We start from the raw sequence: 23,222 nt of genomic DNA, 5'->3' as shown, positions 1-23,222 counted from the left end.
GCATGTGCGAATATTTATGAATATTCAAGTGAATGTCCATTTCCAGCATCTTTTGACATGAATCCTGGCCACAATATATTTCTTATTCTTTAGAATATCATAGGACTAATTTTTCCTAAAAACAGACTCTGGGTGTGCGATGTTATCAAGACAGGATAGGAAGCAGAGAATTATTTTTTAAAAGAAATGTACAGCTAAATTACCATCTGGATAATAGAAAGAACTGATCTAAGACTCACAACTTCAGGCAAACCCGTATAACTGTTATATTTAGGAGGCGTGAGGAAGTACTGATTGCTCCAGGTTAATAAAACTTTGGGGTTCATCACACAAGGCTCAAATCCCGCATCCTTACCAGGGCTTTCTGTTTCTGGATTCTTTGTGGGATTAAGATCAGCTCGTTTACATGGGCGGAAACAAGCTGTGAATCAAGAACTTCCTTTCTCGGCAAGTTCTATATGTTTCATTTTACAGCTACAAGATGGTGCTGTGATTATAGAGCAATGCCGTCATTACAGACAGCCCATAGATCAGATTAACATCCCTTATTGTGTTATCTCCAATATTCTAAAAAGTGGGATAAAGGTCATAAACTGTGGGAGGGGCCCTGGAGGTTCACGACGTCATGTAAAGGACCTCCAAACTTTCGTGAGCAACCAATCTTGATCACAGGTTATAAGCTCCATGTGAAGAAGCTCTTTAAGTCCACTTATTAAGACTTTAATTAAACAACATGAATTAACCAGCCAGCTGTAAATACTCTTTGCCATTCTTTCTTAAGCAATATTCAAGTAATTGATATTTTTGACAGACTTTTTGTTTTATGCTGAAAATTGATTATGTAACCCCAGATTTGTTACATTCAACTATTTTTGCTCTTGCTTGGCTCTTATTGTATATGTAACAGGAATCACATGGTAATATAGTATATATGTTAAATACCAGTGCTATGAAAAGTGGATACAATATATGCAATTCTGAACACTTTATGTGAAAGAGAGCTAATTTAAACCTGTGTAATGCCTCATTTGCATGTTCAGAGCAAAATAGCTCAATCCTTAAGTTGTTACTAGAGGTGTGCACAATTCACAAGGTTTGACTTGGACCCTGATTCGATGCTTTGGAAAATGGTCCGATGCTGCTTGGACCAATTTGGATCCATTTCAATCCAGTTTGATTGGAACAGAAACTGCCTTGGTCACCCTAGGGGGATGACCTGTGCCAGGACAGGGGGAATACGACTCTATTGGTTCTCGTGGACCTTTCAGTGTCTTTCAGTACCATTGACTATGGTATCCTTTTGGACAGGCTGTCTGAGTTGGGATGTGGGGGCACTGTATTGCAGTGGTTCTGGTCCTACTAGGATAGCTGATCCCAGAAGTGGTGCTGGGTTATTTTTTTGCTCTACCCCATGGCAATTGTGCTAAGGGGTTCCTCTATTTTATCCCCCATGCTTTTCAACATCTACATGAAAACATTGGGAGAGTTTATCTGGGGATGTGAGCTGAGGTGTCACCACTATTCAGATGATTCTGTTGCAGAATTTTACCCTTCTGCTGGGCTCGGTCAGAGAACAGACACCGACTTTTGTTTGAGTGGATGTTTATTACCAGAACAACAAGGTGTGGTGCAGTCAAGAGTTGCCAACACGGCCCCTTGGGCCTAGACCCAGAACAATAGATGACTTTGGTATTTATACAAACAAGTGAACAAGGCACATGATGTAAGCTTTGGTCAGTATTTGGTGCAGCACTGAATCAAAGGGCTACAAACTTCCTTCAAAGGAAGTTTTCCAGTTTCCAGAGACAAACGGCCTGCTAGGCATTGTGACTCATGTGCAGTAAGTTAATCAACTATCACTAATTCAATCACTACCTCTAGCACTAATACAATCACTGTGTCCTTTTTTGCCTACATGACTCTTGGCACCTCAGCAACACATTCCCATACTAACAATGCAAGTGGTATTTTTCCACTTCAATACCCAGCTCTACCTCTCCATTTTATCTAATACAGATGAGGCAGTTGATGTCCTGCTTGGGCAGGATAATGGACTAAAGGCCAATAAACTTAGACTTCATTCAGACAAGATGAAGATACTTGTTGTGGGTGGTTCATCTTTCCAGTTAAGTGGCATTCAACCTGTACTAGAGGGAGCTGCATTCCCCCTAAAGGAGCAAGTTCATAGTCTGGGGGTGCTCTTAGATCTGTCATTGCAGGGCTGGCCCTCCCATAAGGTGGTGGATCAGGAGGGGCAGTGAATCACACACATACACACCTGCCAGGAAGGCCCCTGTCACCACCTTGCTGGCCCACTCTTCTGCTGTGACAAATACTGCAGCAGGAGAGCAGACAGTGGAACTCCTCAGAGAAGCCATCACCTGATCTCTTGTTCTAAGGGAGTACTTAGAGTGAGAGATTGGGGAGCCAAGTTCTCTAGAGCAGGTGCCTACGCAGTCTCTTGCTCTGAGGCCTTCTCTAGTGCAAGAGATCAGGTAGGCACCCTCTCTAGAGAGTTGTGTTGGCTGCACAAAGCAAAGGACCCCTCCACAGAGCAAGGCATTTGGGCCTGGTTGGCTCTCCAGAGAGCCTGCTCACGTGATAGATCTCTTGTTCTGATGGAGTCCCATTCTGAGAATCAGAGGTTGCAGTGTGCACATGTGCAGTGGTGGGCAGGCGGCTACAAGATGGATCTTTTCAGTAGTGGTACCCTGTCTGTAGAATCCCCAGAGAAGCTTGCCTGGCACCTATGTTATGATCTTTTCAGTGCCAGGTGAAGACTTTTATTCTCCCAGGCATTTTAAGAATTGTTTTTAAAATTTAGTGCTTTTAGATCATTGCACTTTTATTTTGCTGGTGTTTTACTTTGATTTTACATGCTGCAGTATTTTTACTCTTTGCTGCTGGCTTTATCTTGATTTTTATTATGTGCTGTTTTTATTCATTATTTTATTATTTGTATTTTGTTTTTAATGTATTATTGGGTCATTTAAGAGGCAACCAATAAATATGTAAATAAACCCCACGTTTTACAGAAGCACACATGCAAAAAAGGGAAGAAACCTTAACAGGCAAAGGCCCCTCAGCCTAAAATATCCAATGCGGACTGAGCATGCTCAGGAGCCATGAAATAGTCAATCAATAGGAAAAGAAAATGAGAGAGAGAGGAAAATGGAACCTATTGCTGAAGAGGAGGCCGTGGTGGAGGAAACATAGGAGGCACTGATCAGCTTCACACTGAGAAGCTATTTTTCATTTTGTGGTGGGCTCCCACGTGTATATTTATAATGCCAGTTCCAGCGCTTAGCCTAGTTCGAATTAAGCCCACCTTATAATCCTGTCCTCTTGCCGCTTCACTTTTCTGCATTTGCATAGCAAGATGCAGCAAGGACACCCTATTCTGTGACCTAAAATTAAAATTATTTTAAAGTCCCTACCCTACCTCCTAACCCACCTTTGGATCCCCATGGTGGCTTACCAATAAGCTACGCCACAAAAGGAGAAAAACAGAAAACAAAGATTCAATTATTCTTAATTGCTACCCACAAGCTAAAACAAGTTTTGTTTTTGCCCAACAGGGGCCTTCGCGTGTATACCATTAACTTGTGGCTCGCCAGATGTTATTGGACTGCAACTCCCATCATTCCTGTGTATTGGCTATGCTGCTAGGGCTGATGGGGGTTGCAGTCCAACAACATCGGGAGGGCCACAAGTCTCCCACCCCCCGTACCATTCCACTGATTTCCGTCAGTCCCCTTAGCCAGGAAGAGCAAAGAAAAGGCTCTTCTCCCGGCTTCGCTCCCCAAATCGACTCTTCCCCCTTCCCCAATTCTCCGCCTCGCGTTTAGTGTCTCCCCCGCCCGACATCACTGAGTAGAGAATGCCCAGCTCTCCATTGGACGCCATTTTAAATCTCCCTCCGGGTCATGAGAGCTCCCTGTCGAAAGCAACGGAGAGCGCCTGAGGTTTACCGTAGTAGAGATTGGGAACTAGCGTGTCCAGCTACAACGGCAGCAGAGAAGACAGGAGTTCGTGCCCTTTCTCAGTCGGGGCTTCTTTCGTGTGGGAAATCTTTGGTCGTGCGGTGTGTGAGCGAGCGTATTTCTAGTTTTTAAACATTTAAAAGGGCGACGAGAGAAAAAGGTTATTGAAAATAAAAGCGGACGTTCGCCTGGGTGTCACTCTACCCTTTTCTATCTCTACGTCCCCCTCCCCTCCGCCCCTAGTCTCTATGGTGTGCGTCAATCGTATCAAACGTTAAACGCTAGTGTCTCTGTACTTCCGCCGCTGTCATATGACAGAAGCAGGAAATGCGACTGGAGACGGAGAAGGCGGGTCTGTAGAGCCTGGCAGTGACCCTTGCTGGCTTTAGAGGACCAGGTCAGGAAGAGACCTGCACTCAGCCCGGCCTGTGGGGTAAGGAGAGGGAAATCGCGCTGGGCACTGGGCGCGCTTGCCCGGGGAGAGTCTGCGGGGCCGGTCAGTGGTTGTGGCGATTCCGTTGACGGTTCCTCTGCCCCTCAGGCATCCCACCGCCACTCCTTCGTCTCACGCTGTTTTTCAGCCTTCCCCAACCTGGTGCCTTCCAGATGTGTTACACTACAACTCCCAGCATGCTGGCTGGAGATGCTGGGAGTTGTCATCCAAGACATCTGGAAGGCACCAGGTTGGGGAAGGCTGCTGTACACTGTGTACTGTCAAAATCTTTCTGTTTCCAGGAGGGCACCGGTTTTCTAACCCTCTCACCTGGAAACCACATATACATTCCCTTGCTTCCCGCTCCCTCAGGCACTGCCCCATCCAAACAGAAATCATAAGCTGGAAATGAAAATCGATCTTTTTTTAAAATACAAATGTAAATGATTGGTCATTTTTCAACAAGCCCAGTAAAATCACACTGCAAGAATTCAATACAAGCTGTGTCCCCTCAAACGGTAACATCTGAGTTCAGCCAAACCCTGTGTGGGGATAGTTAAAGGGTTCACTAGAATACTCCTGTTGTTATTGTTCCTTATTCTAGTGCTTTAGACCCTCAGAAGGGATAGCAGGTATTGTGTGCTTCAAAACATTGTCAGGTCCACAGATGTTACAGCTCGGATGTCCCCATATTTGCTTCAGTTTTGCATTTTGCCACTTGTGTGATACAGGCTGCGATCCTATATCTGCTTATCTGGGAGTAAGCCCCATTGAACTCAGTGGGACATACTTCTGAGTAGACATGTATAAGATTGCTCTGAAAGGGCGCAATCCTATTGCACTAATTGTAAGCCTCCTAACTCGGAGGCTTACAGTCATCCTATGCAGATCTATGCCTCCCTGTCCTCCTGCCCTGCATTTTTAGCTAGTCAGGCTTTTTTGCCTGTCTAGCGATGGAGTTTCAGAAGGGGAGGGAAGGAGGTTGGCAGGGGTTCAGGATTTCTCATATCCTGGCCTCTCCAGTCTCCTCCCCTCCCTGCCCACTAAAATGCCTCTGTTTCCTTGTCCTTTGAGGTTGAGTTCCGGATCTCAGAGAGTAGCCAGCGCAGTTCTTTCTGCCCTGAGGGGGATGGGGGGTCGGGGCTCCAATTCCCTCCTCCAAGGTCTTGCTGCTGTCTCCAACATTAGAGCTGGAAATCCGAAGGAACCTATGGTCCCCTCAGACGCTGTCTAGGGGGCATAGGATTGCTCCCTCCTTTATCTTCAGCTGCCTTGACATTTTAAAATTTCCCGAACAGATTTTCATCTTGCTTTACCTCTTGATTGTTTTTGGTTTTATTTAGGTGCAGCAAATGTTCTCATTAAAATGACTGTGTAATTCTGTAGCTATTGACACATTTGTGATTACTCCACTTACTGATCTGGGATGTGATTTATATCCCAGGGGGGTTATATAGCTGTTTGTGAACTTACTGTATATGGCCTGTTTCAAGTTGTTTAGGCACAAGTTAAAATTTCAGATGTTTGCATGTTTATCTTTGATTTCAGCCAGATTGCAATCTAAACCCTGTTCAAAGTCCAGCATTAGCCAATACACAATATTTAATACACTGTTTTGTTGTTATATGCTGGTATTTCCAATTTCTGCCTTGGGCTAAAAAAAGGATGAAAAACCTATATTGGTATTCTTGTAAGGGTTCAGCATTCATACAGTTACACTTTATGCAAAGGATTTGTGTTTTCTTAGCATTTCAGAATAATATGTGTTGCAGCATTGAGAACTGAATCTCTTTTTAAGTCAAGCTACTTTTATTGTGTTTAGTCAATAGCCAATTGCAATTCTTACTCTGTAGAAAACTAGCGTGTTCTGTAAGGGAACTAAACAAGTAGACTGTTTGCCCGCTGAGAAATGTAATTGAATGTAGTGGTCTTGAGCATTACCCATATCTTACAGCTCAGAGAAAATGACTGCAATCAAGCATGCCTTACAGAGGGATATTTTCACTCCGAATGATGAACGTTTATTAAGCATTGTTAATGTTTGCAAAGCAGGAAAAAAGAAGAGAAACTGCTTTTTGTGTGCTACAGGTATGCATGTTTTTGAAGCATAAGCAAAGCTAGCTCTCCTGTCTATGATGTACACTGGGATTAATTGAATTTAGAGTTCTACTTTCTTTACTAACCTTGTGCAACTTTTCCTATACAGTGTAAGTGATTTAATGCTATTTATGTTGGTGGCACTACGTATCCTGCTTTGTTAGGAAAACACCACAGTATAGTTACTGTATGTTTCCACTAAAAGGCCTTTCTGTGAGAGAGGGCATAGAGTTTCAACATTTAAGTTCAGTGTATATCTTATCTCTAAGAGGAACTCCCCAAACCTTCACAGCTACTTGGGATTCTTGTACAGAAAGTCAGAGTAGCAGTTTTGAGTTCACGGCTGAGTTCATGAACGACTTAGGAAGGCATTGTCAGCTGATTGGCTAAATGGCTGTGGACACTAGATCCCAAAGACTCACTTGACCAGCCTTACTTGGGAATAGCAGAAGATACCAAGTGTCCTATGCACAAACATTAACATTTTAGGGAGCAATTCTATACCCCCTAGACAGTGCCTGGGGGGACATAGGATTGTTCAGTTTCTGGGATCTGAGGTGGGAACCAGGGCTCCAACCTTGGAGCCCAGAAATCACGCTCCCCGCCCCTTCCCCCATCCCCTCCTACCTGGTTCTCCCCACACCGGTTATGTCTCCATGCTCGGAGGTGGAGCACAGAGATGTGGAAAAGGGGGTGTCCTGGAGAAAGGGAGGGGAGGAGATTGGGGAAGCTGCTTTATAAAGCTTCCTATTGGGTCTCCAGGCTCCTTCCTCCCCCACCCTGAAACTGTGGCTAGATGGGAGAAATCACCCATCTAGCCAAAATGCAGGATGGCTGGAGCATGGAGGAGAGGATCCAGCCAATTTCAGAGGCTGGCAACTATCCAGATAGGATTGTGCCCTTAGTTACCTGGAACTTTTCAAGCACTACTTGTTACTGGGAGATTTCCTACAGGTGCCATATAATTCTGAGATGAGCGGTGTGCGCTGATTTTAGTAATCACCCTTAAACTCTTAATAAACCTACCAACTAGTCAAGTATCTGCATAATGCTTCCCTCCTGCTTAGCAGGTGCTGACTACATCCACGTCCACTCCTGAGAGAGCCTTCCTGCTTGTTGTCCACAGACTACCTCTATGGACAGGCCATTTTAGTTTGTTTTTCTTCTGAAGAAAAACAATGTGATCTGGTGGTCTGTACATAATCAATATTGCTTTCGTAGTTTGTTACCCTTTCTCTTGACTCACCAAAATAAAGACAACCTGGAGACACCTTGGAGAGCACCTTGAGACAATTCTAATGATGATTTCTTCTCTCCTTGCCACCTACAACATGAACCATTTTGAATGAAGGTTGTGTTTTGATTTATCTCTTAGCTTTACATTTTCATAAACATTAAATAGGGAAGGATATCTGTTTTAGAACTGATTATTATCTTGTGGAGATTAATTATATGCTGTACTTAACAGTGACAACTGAACGCCCAGTGCAGGTGAATGTGGTAAAGGTGAAAAAATCTGATAAGGGAGATTTCTACAAAAGGCAGACTGCGTGGGTGCTTCGAGATCTTGCTGTTGTTGATGCCAAGGATGCTATCAAAGTACGTTGTAATTATAATGATATGTACTGCAAATCTTCACTCAAAGGCACTAACCAAGGTTGCCCTCCTACACACACTTACTTGAGAGTAAGTCCTATCAAACTCAGTGAGACCTCTGAGTAAGGTGCACATGGGATCAGGCTACATATCAAACTTTTACAGAAAAGAACCTCCTTTGGAGGACAGGTGCAATGCTAGTTCAGAGGGGTTAGTTTCTGTTTCTTCCATGTACTGAGCAAGAATTTTGGTTTGAAATCAAACCAAACATTACTCAGAACCTTTTGCATGGATATTGCCATGTTTGTGTGTTTCTTATAAAGCAGCCTTTTTGAATATCAGACAGACAGTTATAATTCATAAGTCTTCTATGAACTTACTTTGGAAGTATTAAACCTTGGTTCCCCATTGGTGGGGACTGTGCCACTTCTGTGTTTTTGTGTGCTGCATCTGGCACGCTGTTGGGGCTCCATAACTATATTAAAGCAGCCCAGAATCCTACATAACATTTGGTGTTTAAAAACGTATTGTGTTAAAAACGTATTATGATTTGTGCCTGTTTTCCAGGAAAGTCCTGAGTTTGATCTGCATTTTGACAAGGTGTACAAATGGGTTGCTAGCAGTATAGCAGAAAAGAACACCTTCATTTCATGTATTTGGAAACTTAATCAGCGGTATATAAGAAAGAAGATTGACTTCATAAATGTTAGTTCTCAGCTACTGGAAGGTAATATTTTTAGGTTTATGTTTTGTAATGCTACATTATAGCTTAGATATTAATTCAACATACATTAAAACAAATAGAAAATCCGTATAATTGTTAGTATTACCTTAATTCGTGCATCTACTAATAAGTAAACTTTTCCTTTGGGCTTCTTGTATTTTTCACTGTGATCCTAAATTAATTACAAAGAATGACTTCAGTGGGTCTTACTTTCACATGATAGTTGTGATCCAGAGCCATTATTTTATGTATGTTGTTTTAAAAAATCATAACCCAACTTTCCTTCAAAGTGGAAGTTAAAGGTGAGCTCCATTCTTCTAAAAAATGTTTTTAATGTACTTATTAATTTGTACCTGCTTGTCCTCTAGAGTGATTTAAATTTCCTCTCCCCATTTTTGGGGGTCTTCATGATAACCATGTGAAGCATTTTATACTGGGTGACTGGCCCAAAGCCATGTGGTGAGTTTCATGGGTGAACAGGGCTTTGAATTCTATTCTCTTTGTCACTGTTCCCTACACCACACTGTTTACAAGGCCAGTTTTTTAATTATAGTTTGTTTATATAAACAAAATTGTGTAATATTTATTTATTTATCGTATGGCACATTTACATCGCATTACAATAAAAACATAGAGCATAATAAATATGAAATGTAAAATATAAAATACAGACAGGAATATTACAAACGTATGTCTAGGTTATAGATAATAGTTTTTTGCTTCAGTTGTCACAGCCAGAAAATCAGCAAAGTCTCCATTGTAGGTTCGGTTTTGACACTCTGTCACTATATTGTGTAATAAATGCCATTGGTGTGTATAGTGTCTATGAAACCAACCAGAACAGCTCATAAAAATACTTTGACCCAAGGTTTTACCACATTCCTGAACTCTTTCCCCACAAAGGTTCTTGCTGGAATGGTTCTTGGTAGTCTACACAGCAGCAGATCAGAGGTTATGCATAGAAGAAATACAGAACAAAGCCTGATCTGTATTTCTTTATGTGCAGGCAGTGTTGTATGTGCTCCATACAGGGAGAAGTGGTCCTGGCAATAAGGTGGGCCTAAGCCATTAGGGGTTTAAAGGTAATAATCAATACAATAAATTATGCCCACAGACAACTGATAACCAATTCAAGAGCTCATATTCTATGTTACTGACATAGAAAGTTCCCTTATATTGAGCAGCAGTTACTCCATCTAGCTCAGTACTTCCTACACCAGGAATGAGCGGAAGGTAGATTGGGATCTACTGGTAGACCTCTGGGTGATTTGTAGAAGATCAGCAAGGTCTTCTGACTCCCAGTAGTTTAACAATAACTAATAAAATTGTAAGTTTAAAGAAATCTCTGCCATGGCTGGCCTCGTGCAAATCGCTTATCTCTTAGCCTTGGTGTTCCTCACAATATATGAATATTAATTGGTTACCTTTTACCAGGCTTTTGTGCAGTCTACTGGCCACTTTGATTCTTTGTGTTAGAATCCCTGATCAGTTTTAACATAGATGTAAAATTATATTTGAATATACAGTGCAGGTTCATGGGATGTAATAGGTAATTGACTCCATTGTGCTACACTCCAGCTCTGATTAGCAGACTGCAGGGTTCTAGTAAAAAGCGTGAAGGAGATTGCACAAGCCCCAAGTCTGCTGACTCCTGGTCCACATCAACTGGCACTGGATCTCCATGACTTTCCAGGCAGTCTTTCCAAGCCTTACCTCGATACACCAGGGACTGAAACTGGGGCCTTTTGTATGTAAAGCATGTACTCTACCACTTAGTTATGGTCCTTCCCTATGTTCTCTGATCCCCAAATTGGAAATAATCAAGCAGCAGTACTGAACTATTTCTATCTTCCAAGCAGTCTTTTGTGGCAATCCTGTGTAGAATTGTGGCAGATAGACCTCAGTAGAAACATGACAATTATTTTTCCTCTGTAGCGATGTCCTCACAAGGTGGCCTAGAATATTATAAAAACACGAACATACAAATTTCAATTAAACACACACATATACAGCAGTCAGCAGCAGCTAATGCTTTTAAGCACCAAATGCAGACTGTGTCTTTATTTTATTTTTATTTTTATTTATTAAATTTATTAATCGCCCATCTGGCTGGTCACCCAGCCACTCTGGGCGATGTACAACACACCATAAAACAATTTAAAACAATAAAATTCTACCATAATTTTTTTTTTTTAATACCCTAACCCACCCCAAATGCCTGCCTGAACAACCACGTTTTTAATGCATGACGGAAGCTCATTAAAGAGGGGGCATGACGGAGTTCCCTAGGGAGGGAGTTCCACAGGGTGGGGGCCACCACAGAAAAGGCCCTCTCCCTCGTCCCCACCAGTCTAGCTGTCCTGGCTGATGGGACAGAGAGAAGGCCATCCGAGGCTGATCTTGTTAAGCGGCCTGTCTGGTGTTGCTGGAGGCGCTCCTTAAGATAGGCTGGGCCGGAACCATATAGGGTTTTAAAGGTCAAAACCAACACCATACTTTATTTATTGCATTTATATCCTGCCTTTTTTCCTCCAAGTAACCCAAAGTGGTGTACATAAATAATCCTCCTCCTCTCCTATGAGTTGATATACTCATAACAACAACCCTGTGAGGTAGGTTGGGCTGAGAGTGTGTGACTGGTGCAAAGCCACCCAGTGAGCTTCCATTGCTGAGTAAGTGGGGACTAGAACCTGGGTCTCCCAGATCCCAGTCCAACACTTGAACCGCTACACCACACTAATTACACCACACTGGTCTTCAGGATTTTTTTTTTTAAGGCAGTAGTGATGAGGCCATACATATCACCCTGGGCAGGGAGTTCCAAAGGTGTGAAGCCACCACTGAGAAAGCCTTATCCCTAGTACCTGCCAGCCTTACTGGTGAGCCAGAAAGTAGGGCCTCTGATGCTGATCTTAATGCTTGAGCAGGCTAATGCAGGCATGGCTGGTCCTTCAGATAACATTGCACAAACCATTCAGGGATTCGAAAGCCAAAACCAGCACCTTGAATTGGGCCCAGAAACTATCAGGCAGCCAATGTAAACAATACAGAATAGGAATAATATGATCCAAATGCTTAGCTACCATATGGAATTCGGCCATGATCCACTTTCTTGGAAGTTCCATTGAAATCAATGCAAGTTGTAAGTCTTAGGATCAAGGTGTTGGTATGTTTTGCCAAGCAAATTTTGTAGTTCTGGGTGGCTTTTGACAAATGTTATGTTCAGCTTTAGTAATATCAGATCAGCTTTGTAACGTACGCTGTTTGGCAGGTCTAACCTGTCCAGTTTCAGAGTAACAACTGAATACAAGTTTATACAAGTTTATGTATAATATTAAAGTGACTCTCAAGCTGCTGCTAATATTAATCGCTAAACTTGCATGTTGGTATGTTTTTAAACGTAATAGTAAATCATGCGGTATTCCAGATGTTGCATATGTTTGATGAAATCTGCTTTGTAGTCTACTTAAAAGTTCTCATAATTTTTCAAAACTTTGAAACTATGACAACTTGTTGCCATTTAAAAAAAAATCTGTGTTAATTCACTGCTTGGCTAATATTCTTTGCTTCCTTTCCTCTGCTTTTCTCATACTTTTAATTCTCCAGAACTACCTAAAGTCACTGAAGGTGCGTAACACCTTTTTCTTCCGTTTTTCTTCTGTATGACTAATTCAGTTGCTTTTTGCTTTGTTAAAATTGTCTGTAAACAGTTTTGTTAAGCAAATCACGTTCCTCAGGTCAGTTGGGAATGTACTGAAAATGCAGGTGAAAATATTATTGGAGAGTTCTTAAATCCGTAGCTCTTTGAAGCCTTAATGCTGCAGGTTGGACTGTCTCCATTCATAGATAGCTATGGTGAAAGCAAAAATGAACATCTTTGCCTGAATTAGTCAAAATCTGCCTTTTGAGGTACAATCCTTGTTGACTTGATTTTTTGTGTGTTCGCTTAGGACTAAAAATGCGTCTGAAGTTTCCACCAATAACTGAATAAATGAAAAATTTGCATTATGGTTTGCTCTAAACTCAAGATTGCGCTCAAAATCTCTGAGCAGACCATTTTCAGCATGTTCCTTTGAACATATCTTAAGGTTTAGAATATTTGTATTGAACTAATGCAGTATGCATTACATTTAGCACACCTAGGCCCTAAACTAGTTTACACACTCAGGCTGTAGTCCTACACACACTTACCTGGGAGTATGTCCATTGGACTCAATGGAGCTTATGTCAGAGTAGACATGCCTAGGATTACACTGTAAATGTACCTTTTTATGTATTAATTAGTTTTGGAAAGAAATTGACATTTGGTATTTACTCTCATTCCTTCAGCAGTAATTAACAATGACTTTTAGCTTATTCTTTAAGATTAAAAAATAGTTTAATCTGTCAGGTTTAATGGCTCTGGAACTCATCACATTTTATATTAGATTGGGACATGTTAGCAAAAATAAGGAATGTGTCAAAAATGCGCACATATCCTTTTTTACATCACTTATGGGTTCTCTTCATTGGGTTTTGTGATCCTGTCATTTATGGCATTAATTTGTATCCAGAGAAAAAGAGGCAGGATATCTCTGATAACCTCATGCTTCGATCTATTGCCAGTGAAATTTATGATGGATTAATACAGACAACTACCCAATTCACTTGACTGTTGCCATTCAAAACCAGTCAAAATATTGCTTTAGTGCATTGGCCAAGCCACAGCAGGAGTCAGAATTCTTCCCCTTTTATAAAAGCTTGAAGCTTGGTATATATGAATGGTATCCCATGAAGCTCAAATTAAGATAGGGAGGCATTCCTAATCTCAAAATTCACAAAGGCCACTGGTTGTATAACTAGCTGGGGAAGAGTTATAAATAATGTGCTATCTCAGGCTCTGCAGGTATGATCTGCATTTTCTACATGCCAGAGTAAAGAGTTCCAACCAGGCAGTAATTTGTCTGCAGTTGTTGTTTAAGCTATGTGCAACTGTTTTCCTTGAGACCAAAACATGTGGCATTATTGTAACAGAATTTAATAGAATCCTTGGAAGTTTCCTGTATAGTATAATGTAGAATATTCTTTTAGTATAGAATATTCTTTCAGAAATTGTAGCCCACAGAATTACCTTTAAAGTTAAAAAAAAAAATAGGACCCTAAAAAGTAAATGTTTACATTTTAACACAACTAACTGACTATCTGAATCTATGTAATTCTGTGTAATTCTATGTGGGGAGGCAGGGGGTGAGTAAAATCCAGAGCTTTTCAGAATGGGGAGACATTTCTCAGAATCTTTCAGTGAGGTGCAATAAAGTTTGTTGCTGGCTTGGAGGACATGGCTCACTATGAGCAGCAGTGGTGGCAGAGTCTTCCCCCTTCCTTTGCTGTTGCTTGTCATGGCAGCAGCAGTAGCAACAGCATAAATCCACTTTTGGTGGCCTGACTGCCTTTCCCTTTCTCGCCATAATACACCAGTTGTAGCTTTGTTCTAGGACCTTGTAGGGAAAACAATGAGGACCACCACAAAATAAAAGTTCTCAGTTAACTGTCAAAGCAGTTATTTGTGTACGTGTTCCTATATTGAACTTGAATGGGTCTAAATAACCGTAATAAAGACTATTTGATTTAATAAAGCACTGTCCTTTATAAAATGGACATATATACACACACATAGAAAACTAGATGACAAGGAAAGAGGTGGGGATTGGCTTTAGAAAAAAAGCATGTGGGGAAAAATTCCATCATATAAGTTCCCAGCTACAGCCTTAGTGGAATAGCCCAAATTCACGGTTACCACCTCAGAACCAGGCCCTTGATTATTGTGTCATTAGCAAGGCAAAGCTGTGTAGAGCTATTTGATTGCCCATTAAAGTAATAAGTCTTCTGGAGGACTGTTGAATAATGGTTAAAGTCCTAAGAGGGAAACGTAAATAGCAGAAACCTTGCAATGGGGTGGGAGTAGGAATTGATGAGATAACTGACAGAAGTACGTTTAATAGATAAAATGGTTAAATAGGTTGCATTAGAATGCTTCCAGATGTTTGCTTTTTTTAAAATCATAGTGCTTCTGTGGATGACCAGCACACCAGCATGTCAGCATTCTGCAGACTTGAAAGGGACTGTGGTAGGTAGCGAGACAAGAAATTCTAGCTTAGTGTGCAGGTTCAATAAACCCTGTGATAGTTTAATTACATTTCTGAACAAGAAGGTAAGAGAAATAATAGTATATGCTTTGGGAATTTGGGAGAAAGTCTTTTATATAGATGGGAGTAGTAGGATGGTAATCAAATAGATATGGCATTGGATCGACAAAAAATTTTTGCAAGAAAAGAAACAATACTAGTTTTTCACTGAGGAAGCTGTAGGTATAATATAAATGGGGCATACCTTTGAAACTGATTTGTATTCCATAAAATTTTGTTTAAGATTTTATTAAGAGGTTCTATAACTGAAGTAATTAATCCTCTGTCTGAAACATCATGATCTAAAGATATGCTAGCCCAAAAAGCAGTGGGAATAATAAACAATGATGTAAAAATAGTCACTACTAGCTTTTGTCCTTCTCAGCATTCAAGTTGAGCATAAAAAATACACGCTCAGAAGTCAACTAAGGGTGCAATCCTATCTAGATAGGCGGCCGCCTCCGAACTTGGAGGTGACCACCTATCCAAAGCAGGTCAGGAGAAGCATGGAGGGGATCATTCCCTCCATGCTTCTCCTGCCCTGCATTTTCAGCTAGACAGCTGATTGTGGCTGTGTAGCTGCAGGAGGGCTGAGCGGGGGAGGAGGCTGCTGTACGACACACTGGTACAGGCATTTCCGCCCGCCCCGGAATGCCTCCTGGACCGCCTCTTTTTGGCCACTCCACTTGCGAGCACAGAGGATGGGGCTGTTCCATGCTGCCTCTGAGGCAGCGTGGAAGTGGAAGGAGGTCAGTTTTCCAGGAATCAACCTCGGAGCGCAGGCTTTGAGGTCAGTTCCCAGGAAACAAAATATCTTATGGCCGTCTAGCCACTGTTCACCAGCCATAGGATTACTCCCTCCCTCCCTTTCTTTTTTTTTAATCATGAATACTACTATTCGGATTTCAACAATAATTAGTAAAGAATTAAATGAGAAAAACAGTATCTGGGAATATATTAGTCCTCTAATTCAGAACACATGATTGATAATGAATGTGCTCCCAAACTTCCTATTGCAACGCAAATTAAGTTTCTGAACAGTCTGCAAACTGAAATTGAAATTATATAAGGACAAAAAGGGCCTACCTGAATAAAGACACAGTGCATGAGGATTGGCCATTAAATGATTAAGAGTGCAGTCCTATGCATGTTTAGACAACAAGTCCTAGTTGTTGTAGGACTTTTATCTGCCTAAACATGCATAAGATTGTGCCCTAAGTATCATTAAATGTTACCTTGGGTCCCAGTTACTGTCTTTAGCTTATGGTTTTATTTCAGATAAAACACTTGTTTGATGTAATATTTAACAGAATCAGTTAGAATCTGCTTTAGGCAGGGGAGAACAATTGCATATAAAAATAAATAACTTGTTCCAAATTGATTGGAAATCTGGTTTAAATATAATTAAATAGTTGCCAAAATTATCTCTCAATTTTGATATTGTATCCAATTGAGAAGGATTTAATGAGAGACCCAAACTCTTCTTTTTAGGATTAGAAGGGCTGTAGTTTGGTACATGGATAACATGTGGTCTCATTTTAAGTTGTAACAAGGGCAAATTAAATATCTTACGTTTTACAATATTGAGAGTTATTATGGACCTGTGTTTACAGGATACGAAGTATATCCAGCAACGATCCGCTTTCAAACATATTTTAAAAGGGCAATAAAGACTAAAGGAGTATTTAAGCTATGTAAGCTTTTGATTAAATAGGACACTGGAGATGACAACTGAGATGGGAAAGATTTAAATAAAGCTATTCCTTTGGAAAAAGTTACCTTATTTATGCACAACAGGATATTCTTCAGTATGCGTTAAAAGAAAATTTGGATAAACTCGCATTGGTGATACTGCACATCAGCTAGAACTAAGATTTATGGTTCAAATATTTGTTAGAGATATAATTAAGTGAAGCTAGCTTTTTGCATATCTGGTGATGTTCAGTCGTTCAGTCGTGTCCGACTCTTCGTGACCCCATGGACCATAGCACTCCAGGCCTTCCTGTCCTGCGCTCTCTCCCAGCGTGTGCTGAAGTTCATATTCATTGCATCGGTGATGCTATCTAGCCATCTCATCCTCTGCCGTCCCCTTCTCCTTTTGCCTTCAGTCTTTCCCAGCATCAGGGTCTTTTCCAGAGAGTTTTCTCTTCGCATTAGGTGGCCAAAATATTTGAGCTTCAGCTTCAGTATCTGTCCTTCCATTGAGCACTCAGGGTTGATTTCCTTTAGGATGGACTGATTTGACCTCCTTGCAGTCCAGGGGACTCGTAAGAGTCTTCTCCAGCACCACAGTTCGAAAGCATCAATTCTTCGGCGCTCAGCCTACCTTATAGTCCAGCTCTCACAGCCATACATTACTACTGGGAAAACCATAGCTCTGATTAGACGGACCTTTGTCGGCAAGGTGATGTCTCTGCTTCTTACTATGCTGTCTAGGTTTGCCATAGCTTTCCTCCCAAGGAGCAAGCGTCTTTTAATTTCATGGCTACAGTCACCGTCTGCAGTGATCTTGGAGCCCAAGAAAGTAAAATCTGTCACTGCTTCCATTTCTTCCCCTTCTATATGCCAGGAAGTGATGGGGCCAGATGCCATGATCTTAGTTTTTTTAATGTTGAGTTTCAAACCAGCTTTTGCACTCTCCACTTTCACCCTCAACAAGAGGCTCTTTAGATCCTCTTCGCTTTCTGCCATTAGGGTGGTATCGTCTGCATATCGGAGGTTGTTGATAATTCTCCCAGCAATCTTAATTCCGACCTGTGATTCATCCAACCCGGCGTTTCTCATGATGTACTCTGCATATAAGTTAAATAAGCAGGGCGACAATATGCAGCCTTGTCGTACTCCTTTCCCAATTTTGAACCACTCGGTTGTTCCATGTCTGGTTCTTACTGTTACTTCTTGACCCTCGTACAGGTTTCTCAGGAGACAGGTAAGGTGGTCTGGTACTCCCATCACTTTAAGAATTTGCCAGAGTTTGTTGTGATCCACACAATCAAAGGCTTTAGCATAGTCAATGAAGCAGAAATAGACGTTTTTCTGGAATTCTCTTGCTTTCTCCATGATCCAGCCAACGTTGGCGATTTGATCTCTAGTTCCTCTGCCTCTTCGAAACCCCGCTTGTACTTCCGGTAGTTCTTGGTTTGCATACCGCTGAAGCCTAGCATGTAGGATTTTGAGCATCACCTTTCTGGCATGTGAAATGAGCACAATTGTGCGGTAGTTCGAACACTCTTTGCGTTGCCCTTCTTTGGAATTGGAATGTAAACTGACCTTTTCCAGTCTTGGGGCCATTTCTGAGTGTTCCAAATTTGTTGGCATATTGAATGCAGCACTTTAACAGCATCATCTTTTAGGATTTTAAATAGCTCAGCTGGAAAACTGTCATCTCCGCTAGCTTTGTTGTTACTAATGCTTCCTAAGGCCCACTTCACTTCACTCTCGAGGATGTCCGGCTCAAGTGCAGTGACCGTACTGTCATGGCTATCAGGGACATTAAGATCTTTCCTGTATAGTTCTTCTGTGTATTCTTTCCACCTCTTCTTAATCTCATCTGCTTCTGTTAGGTCCCTGCTTTCTTTGTCCTTTATCATGCCCGTCTTTGCACAAAACGTTCCCTTGAGATCTCCAATTTTCTTGAAGAGATCTCTAGTCTTTCCCATTCTATTGTTTTCCTCGATTTCTTTGCATTGTTCATTTAAGAAGGCCTTCTTGTCTCTCCTTGCTATTCTCTGGAACTCTGCATTCAGTTGGGTATATCTTCCCCATTCTCCCTTGCTTTTCGCTTCCCTTCTTTCTTCAGCTACTTGTAAAGCCTCATCAGAAAGCCACTTTGCTTTCTTGCATTTCTTTTTCTTTGGGATGGATTTCGTTGCTGCCTCCTGAACAATGTTACGGACCTCCATCCATAGTTCCTCAGGCACTCTGTCTATCAGGTCTAATACCTTAAATCTATTCCTCACCTCCACTGTATATTCATAAGGGATATGATTTAGGTCATACCTGAATGGGTTAGTGATTTTCCCTACGTTCTTCAATTTAAGCTGAAATTTTGCAACAAGAAGCTCATGATCTGAGCCACAGTCAGCTCCAGGTCTTGTTTTGACTGACTGTATAGAGCTTCTCCAACTTTGACTGCAAAGGACATAATCAATCTGATGTTGATATTGACCATCTGGTGATGTCCATTTGTAGAGTCGTCTCTTGTGCTGTTGGAAAAGAGTGTTTGCTATGATCAGCGTGTTCTCTTGGCAAAACTCTATTAGCTTTTGTCCTGCTTCATTTTGTACACCAAGGCCATGCCTGCCTGTTATCCCGGTGATTTCTTGACTTCCTGCTTTAGCATTCCAATCCCCTATGGTGAAGAGGACATCTTTTTTTGGTGGTAGTTCTAGAAGGTGCTGTAGGTCTTCATAGAACCGATCGACCTCAGCTTCTTCGGCATCAGCGGTTGGGGCATAGACTTGAATTACTGTGATGTTGAATGGTTTTCCTTGGATTCGTACTGAGATCATTCTATCGTTTTTAAGATTGTACCCCAGTACTGCTTTTCCCACCCTTTTGTTGACTATGAGTGCTACTCCATTTCTTCGAAGGGATTCTTGCCCACAGTAGTAGATATGATGGTCACCTGAATTAAATTTGCCCATGCCTGTCCATTTGAGTTCGCTGATTCCCAAGATGTCGATGTTCAATCTTGCCATCTCATGTTTGACCACCTCCAGCTTACCTTGATTCATTGATCTTACATTCCAGGTTCCTAAGCAATATTGTTCTTTACAGCATCGGATTTTCTTTTCACCACCAGACACATCCACAGCTGAGTGTCCTTTCAGGTTTGGCCCAGCCGCTTCACTCTTTCTGGCGCTACTTGGAAATACCCTCTGCTCTTCCCCAGTAGTATATTGGACACCTTCCGACCTGAGGGTCTCATCTTCCGGCGTCATCTCTTTTAGCCTTGTGATACGTTCCATGGGGTTTTCTTGGCAAGAATACTGGAGTGGGTTGCCATTTCCTTCTCCAGTGGACCACATTTTGTCAGAACTCTCTGCCATGACCTGTCCGTCTTGGGTGGCCCTGCATGGCATAGCTTATGGCTTCACTGAGTTACGCAAGCCCCTTCGCCACAACAAGGCAGTGATCCATGAAGGGGATATCTGGTGATGCTGTTTTAAAAATCAGTTATATTGAGTAAAAGTGGTAGATAACATTCTGTTCGTTATTAAAAGGAAGGAAGGAAAACTCCATTTAGAAATCCTAACAAGATCTTTTTATAAAATGGCAGAAAATGGTAAGGAAAGAGAAATAGTTGAGAGCAAGCACATAATGGGTCCCTTTGAGGATAAAAATGTTTTCAGGTGACTTCGAAAGTCAAGTGACCTTCTAAAAGGAGGACATAACAGAGATTACAAGAGTCCGTTTCAGTTGGCCTTAAGAGGTCTGCTGCAAAGGTCTGCTGCCTTAACATGTGAAGGTAGGATCCTGGCATGAATACAAGTTGTTGACTGGTTATAGTTCCAGCAATAGGTCTCTAATGTAGCTGGAGCCTTTTTCTTGCAGAGTCTTAAATTCTAGTTATCTCTCTTTTGGTACCAAATAAGGAACCTAAATAAATTAAAATAGAATGTCTAGCTTTTAGTGATATTTGCTTCTTTAATATTCCAAAGAACCTTGGGGAATATTAGTCTTTCCTGTCTTATCACTAAAAGAAATCTCAAGAGGCTTACATCATATGGACCATTATCTTCCCTTTTCTTTGACACTCTTGTCTGTCAGTCAAAAAGATGTTGAAAGGTATACACTGTGAACAACTTGCATGGCCACAATTGGTTGGGGTTTTTTTTGCTTCTCTCTCAAGAATCTGTTCCAAGTGGCGAGAATCAGAATGTTACGGGAGGAGATGAAGAGGCGGTGGACGAATATCAAGAGTTAAATGCAAGAGAAGAGCAGGACATTGAAATAATGATGGAAGGCTGTGAATATGCCATCTCTAATGCAGAAGCCTTTGCTGACAAGCTGTCCAGAGAACTGCAAGTGCTAGATGGGGTAAGGATTTCTTGTGAAATAATGCATGACAGGATACAAAGGGTACAAAAAAAAGTTCTCTGCTTGTATAGAAAGTAGGAGCTCTTCGGTCACCCCTCAGTTTCAACTCATGTGTGTAGCACAGTTTATACAGCTGGTGTATATATGTAAATAGAGTCCATATTTGAGGGGAACTTATTTTCTTCACGTGCTCTCCAAAGCGCTGTTCTTTGACCAGCAACACTAGAACCATATTTTGGGCTTTGGGCTGCTTCATACTGGTTAAAGAATAAGAAATGGTTGGGATCCCAAGAAATGGAGACCCTGGAGAGCTGCTGCCAGTCAGAGTAGGCTGTACTGGGCTAGGTGGACAAACAGTCTTACCTGTTGTAAGCAACTTCCTATGTCTCCGCTTGGGCTCACAGGAGGGGCTTGTCCAGCACTAGTTCAGTTGAACTTTTCGCTATTTTCTTTGAACAGCTTCCTCAGTGCGATACCACAAACTGCATTTGAAACTGTCCTCTGTTTCAAAAGTGGTTTGACATGTTTGAGAATAGTAAGTCTAAGTTTCCTTAGTCCACCCTTCCCCAACCTAGTACCCTCCAGATGTTTTAGACTTCAACTCCCACAAGCCCAGCCAGCATGGCCAATGGTCAGGAATGCTGGGAGTTGCTGTCTAAGACATCTGGAGGGCACCAGGTTGGGGAAGGCTGCCTTAGGCTCATGGGACTAGTTTCACTGTTCCTCTGGATTCCAAGCAATACCATTTACATTAATTTAGTACATAGGTGGCTGATCTGAGGCATGAGTGCCAGAGGTAGAATGACAGTGAGGGGTTGAAGCCTACTTACCATAGAATCATAGAATAGTAGGGTTGGAAGGGGCCTGTAAGACCATTGAGTCCAACCCCCTGCTCAACACAGGCAGGAGAATCTGGTTGCAGCATCAGATCAGGGTGTCACACCTACCTGTTTACTTTCTTCTGTGCTGTTGGTTAGTCCCTGTTCTAGGCAGAGTGCATTGAAAGCACCCTAAAGCCCTAGGATGGTGGCTGCAATTGTACTGCACTGCGCCCCAGAGTGGCACTGATACTTTGGATTTAACATCTGGCACATTTGTCAAAGAGCTTGGCCACCATTAATTTAGTGTGTCAAGCTAATGTCGTAATACTTTGATTCAAAGTATTGATAGTTTAAGATAGTCTGTGTGGTTTAAATTAGCCAGCATTTTTGTTCAAGAAGAGTAATATTGCTGGATGTAGAATATTGTTGTTGTTGTTGTTGTTCAGTCGTGTCCAACTCTTCGTGACCCCATGGACCATAGCACGCCAGGCCTTCCTGTCCTGCGCTCTCTCCTGGAGCGTGCTCAAGTCCATATTCATTGCATCAGTGATGATATCTAGCCATCTCATCCTCTGCCGTCCCCTTCTCCTTTTGCCTTCAGCCTTTCCCAGCATCAGGGTCTTTTCCAGAGAGTTTTCTCTTCGCATTAGGTGGCCAAAATATTTGAGCTTCAGCTTCAGTGTCTGTCCTTCCAATGAGCAGTCAGGGTTGATTTCCTTTAGGATGGACTGATTTGACCTCCTTCATTGCAGTCCAGGGGACTCGTAAGAGTCTTCTCCAGCACCACAGTTCGAAAGCATAAATTCTTCGGTGCTCAGCCTTCCTTATAGTCCAGCTTCACAGCCATACATTACTACTGGGAACACCATAGCTTTGATTAGACGCACCTTTGTCAGCAAGGTGATGTCTCTGCTTCTTACTATGCTGTCTAGGTTTGCCATAGCTTTCCTCCCAAGGAGCAAGCGTCTTTTAATTTCATGGCTACAGTCACCGTCTGCAGTGATCTTGGAGCCCAAGAAAGTAAAATCTGTCACTGCTTCCATTTCTTCCCCTTCTATATGCCAGGAAGTGATGGGGCCAGATGCCATGATCTTAGTTTTTTTAATGTTGAGTTTCAAACCAGCTTTTGCACTCTCCACTTTCACCCTCAACAAGAGGCTCTTTAGATCCTTTTCGCTTTCTGTCATTAGGGTGGTATCATATACTGCTTTCAAATTACCAGCCCCAACGTTGAAATAGGGAGAGAGCCACACTTACAAAGCAGTGGCTTTAGGAATCCTCAGCTCTATAAATACACCTTTAATATAAAAACTGTTAAGGGGGAAAGCGTAACTTAATGCTATTAGTATGAGCTCTTAAAAT

At 41.8% G+C, this 23,222-nt stretch overlaps 1 protein-coding gene across 4 annotated transcripts in view; it reads left to right on the top strand.

Annotated features, from left to right (window-relative positions):
- Window positions 1–4,292: 4,292 nt before the first annotated feature.
- Window positions 4,293–23,222, top strand: part of EXOC1 (exocyst complex component 1) — a 45,447-nt gene continuing 26,517 nt past the window's right edge. For all 4 annotated transcript variants that reach the window (XM_084856728.1, XM_084856727.1, XM_084856726.1 and 1 more), the window contains exons 1-5: window positions 4,293–4,416; window positions 6,371–6,504; window positions 7,982–8,112; window positions 8,677–8,836; window positions 20,852–21,039. In XM_084856728.1, coding sequence (XP_084712854.1) covers window positions 6,381–6,504; window positions 7,982–8,112; window positions 8,677–8,836; window positions 20,852–21,039 — 603 coding nt within the window. In that variant the 5' untranslated portion in view covers window positions 4,293–4,416; window positions 6,371–6,380. The remainder of the gene's footprint in view (window positions 4,417–6,370; window positions 6,505–7,981; window positions 8,113–8,676; window positions 8,837–20,851; window positions 21,040–23,222) is intronic.

This window comes from Heloderma suspectum, chromosome 5 (genome assembly GCF_057233095.1).
Source record: "Heloderma suspectum isolate Gila_16-S chromosome 5, 16-S_ref, whole genome shotgun sequence".
NCBI classification, from domain to species: Eukaryota; Metazoa; Chordata; class Lepidosauria; order Squamata; family Helodermatidae; genus Heloderma; species Heloderma suspectum.
Note: the sequence above shows the minus strand (reverse complement) of the source record. Positions and strands in the feature narration are given on the sequence as shown.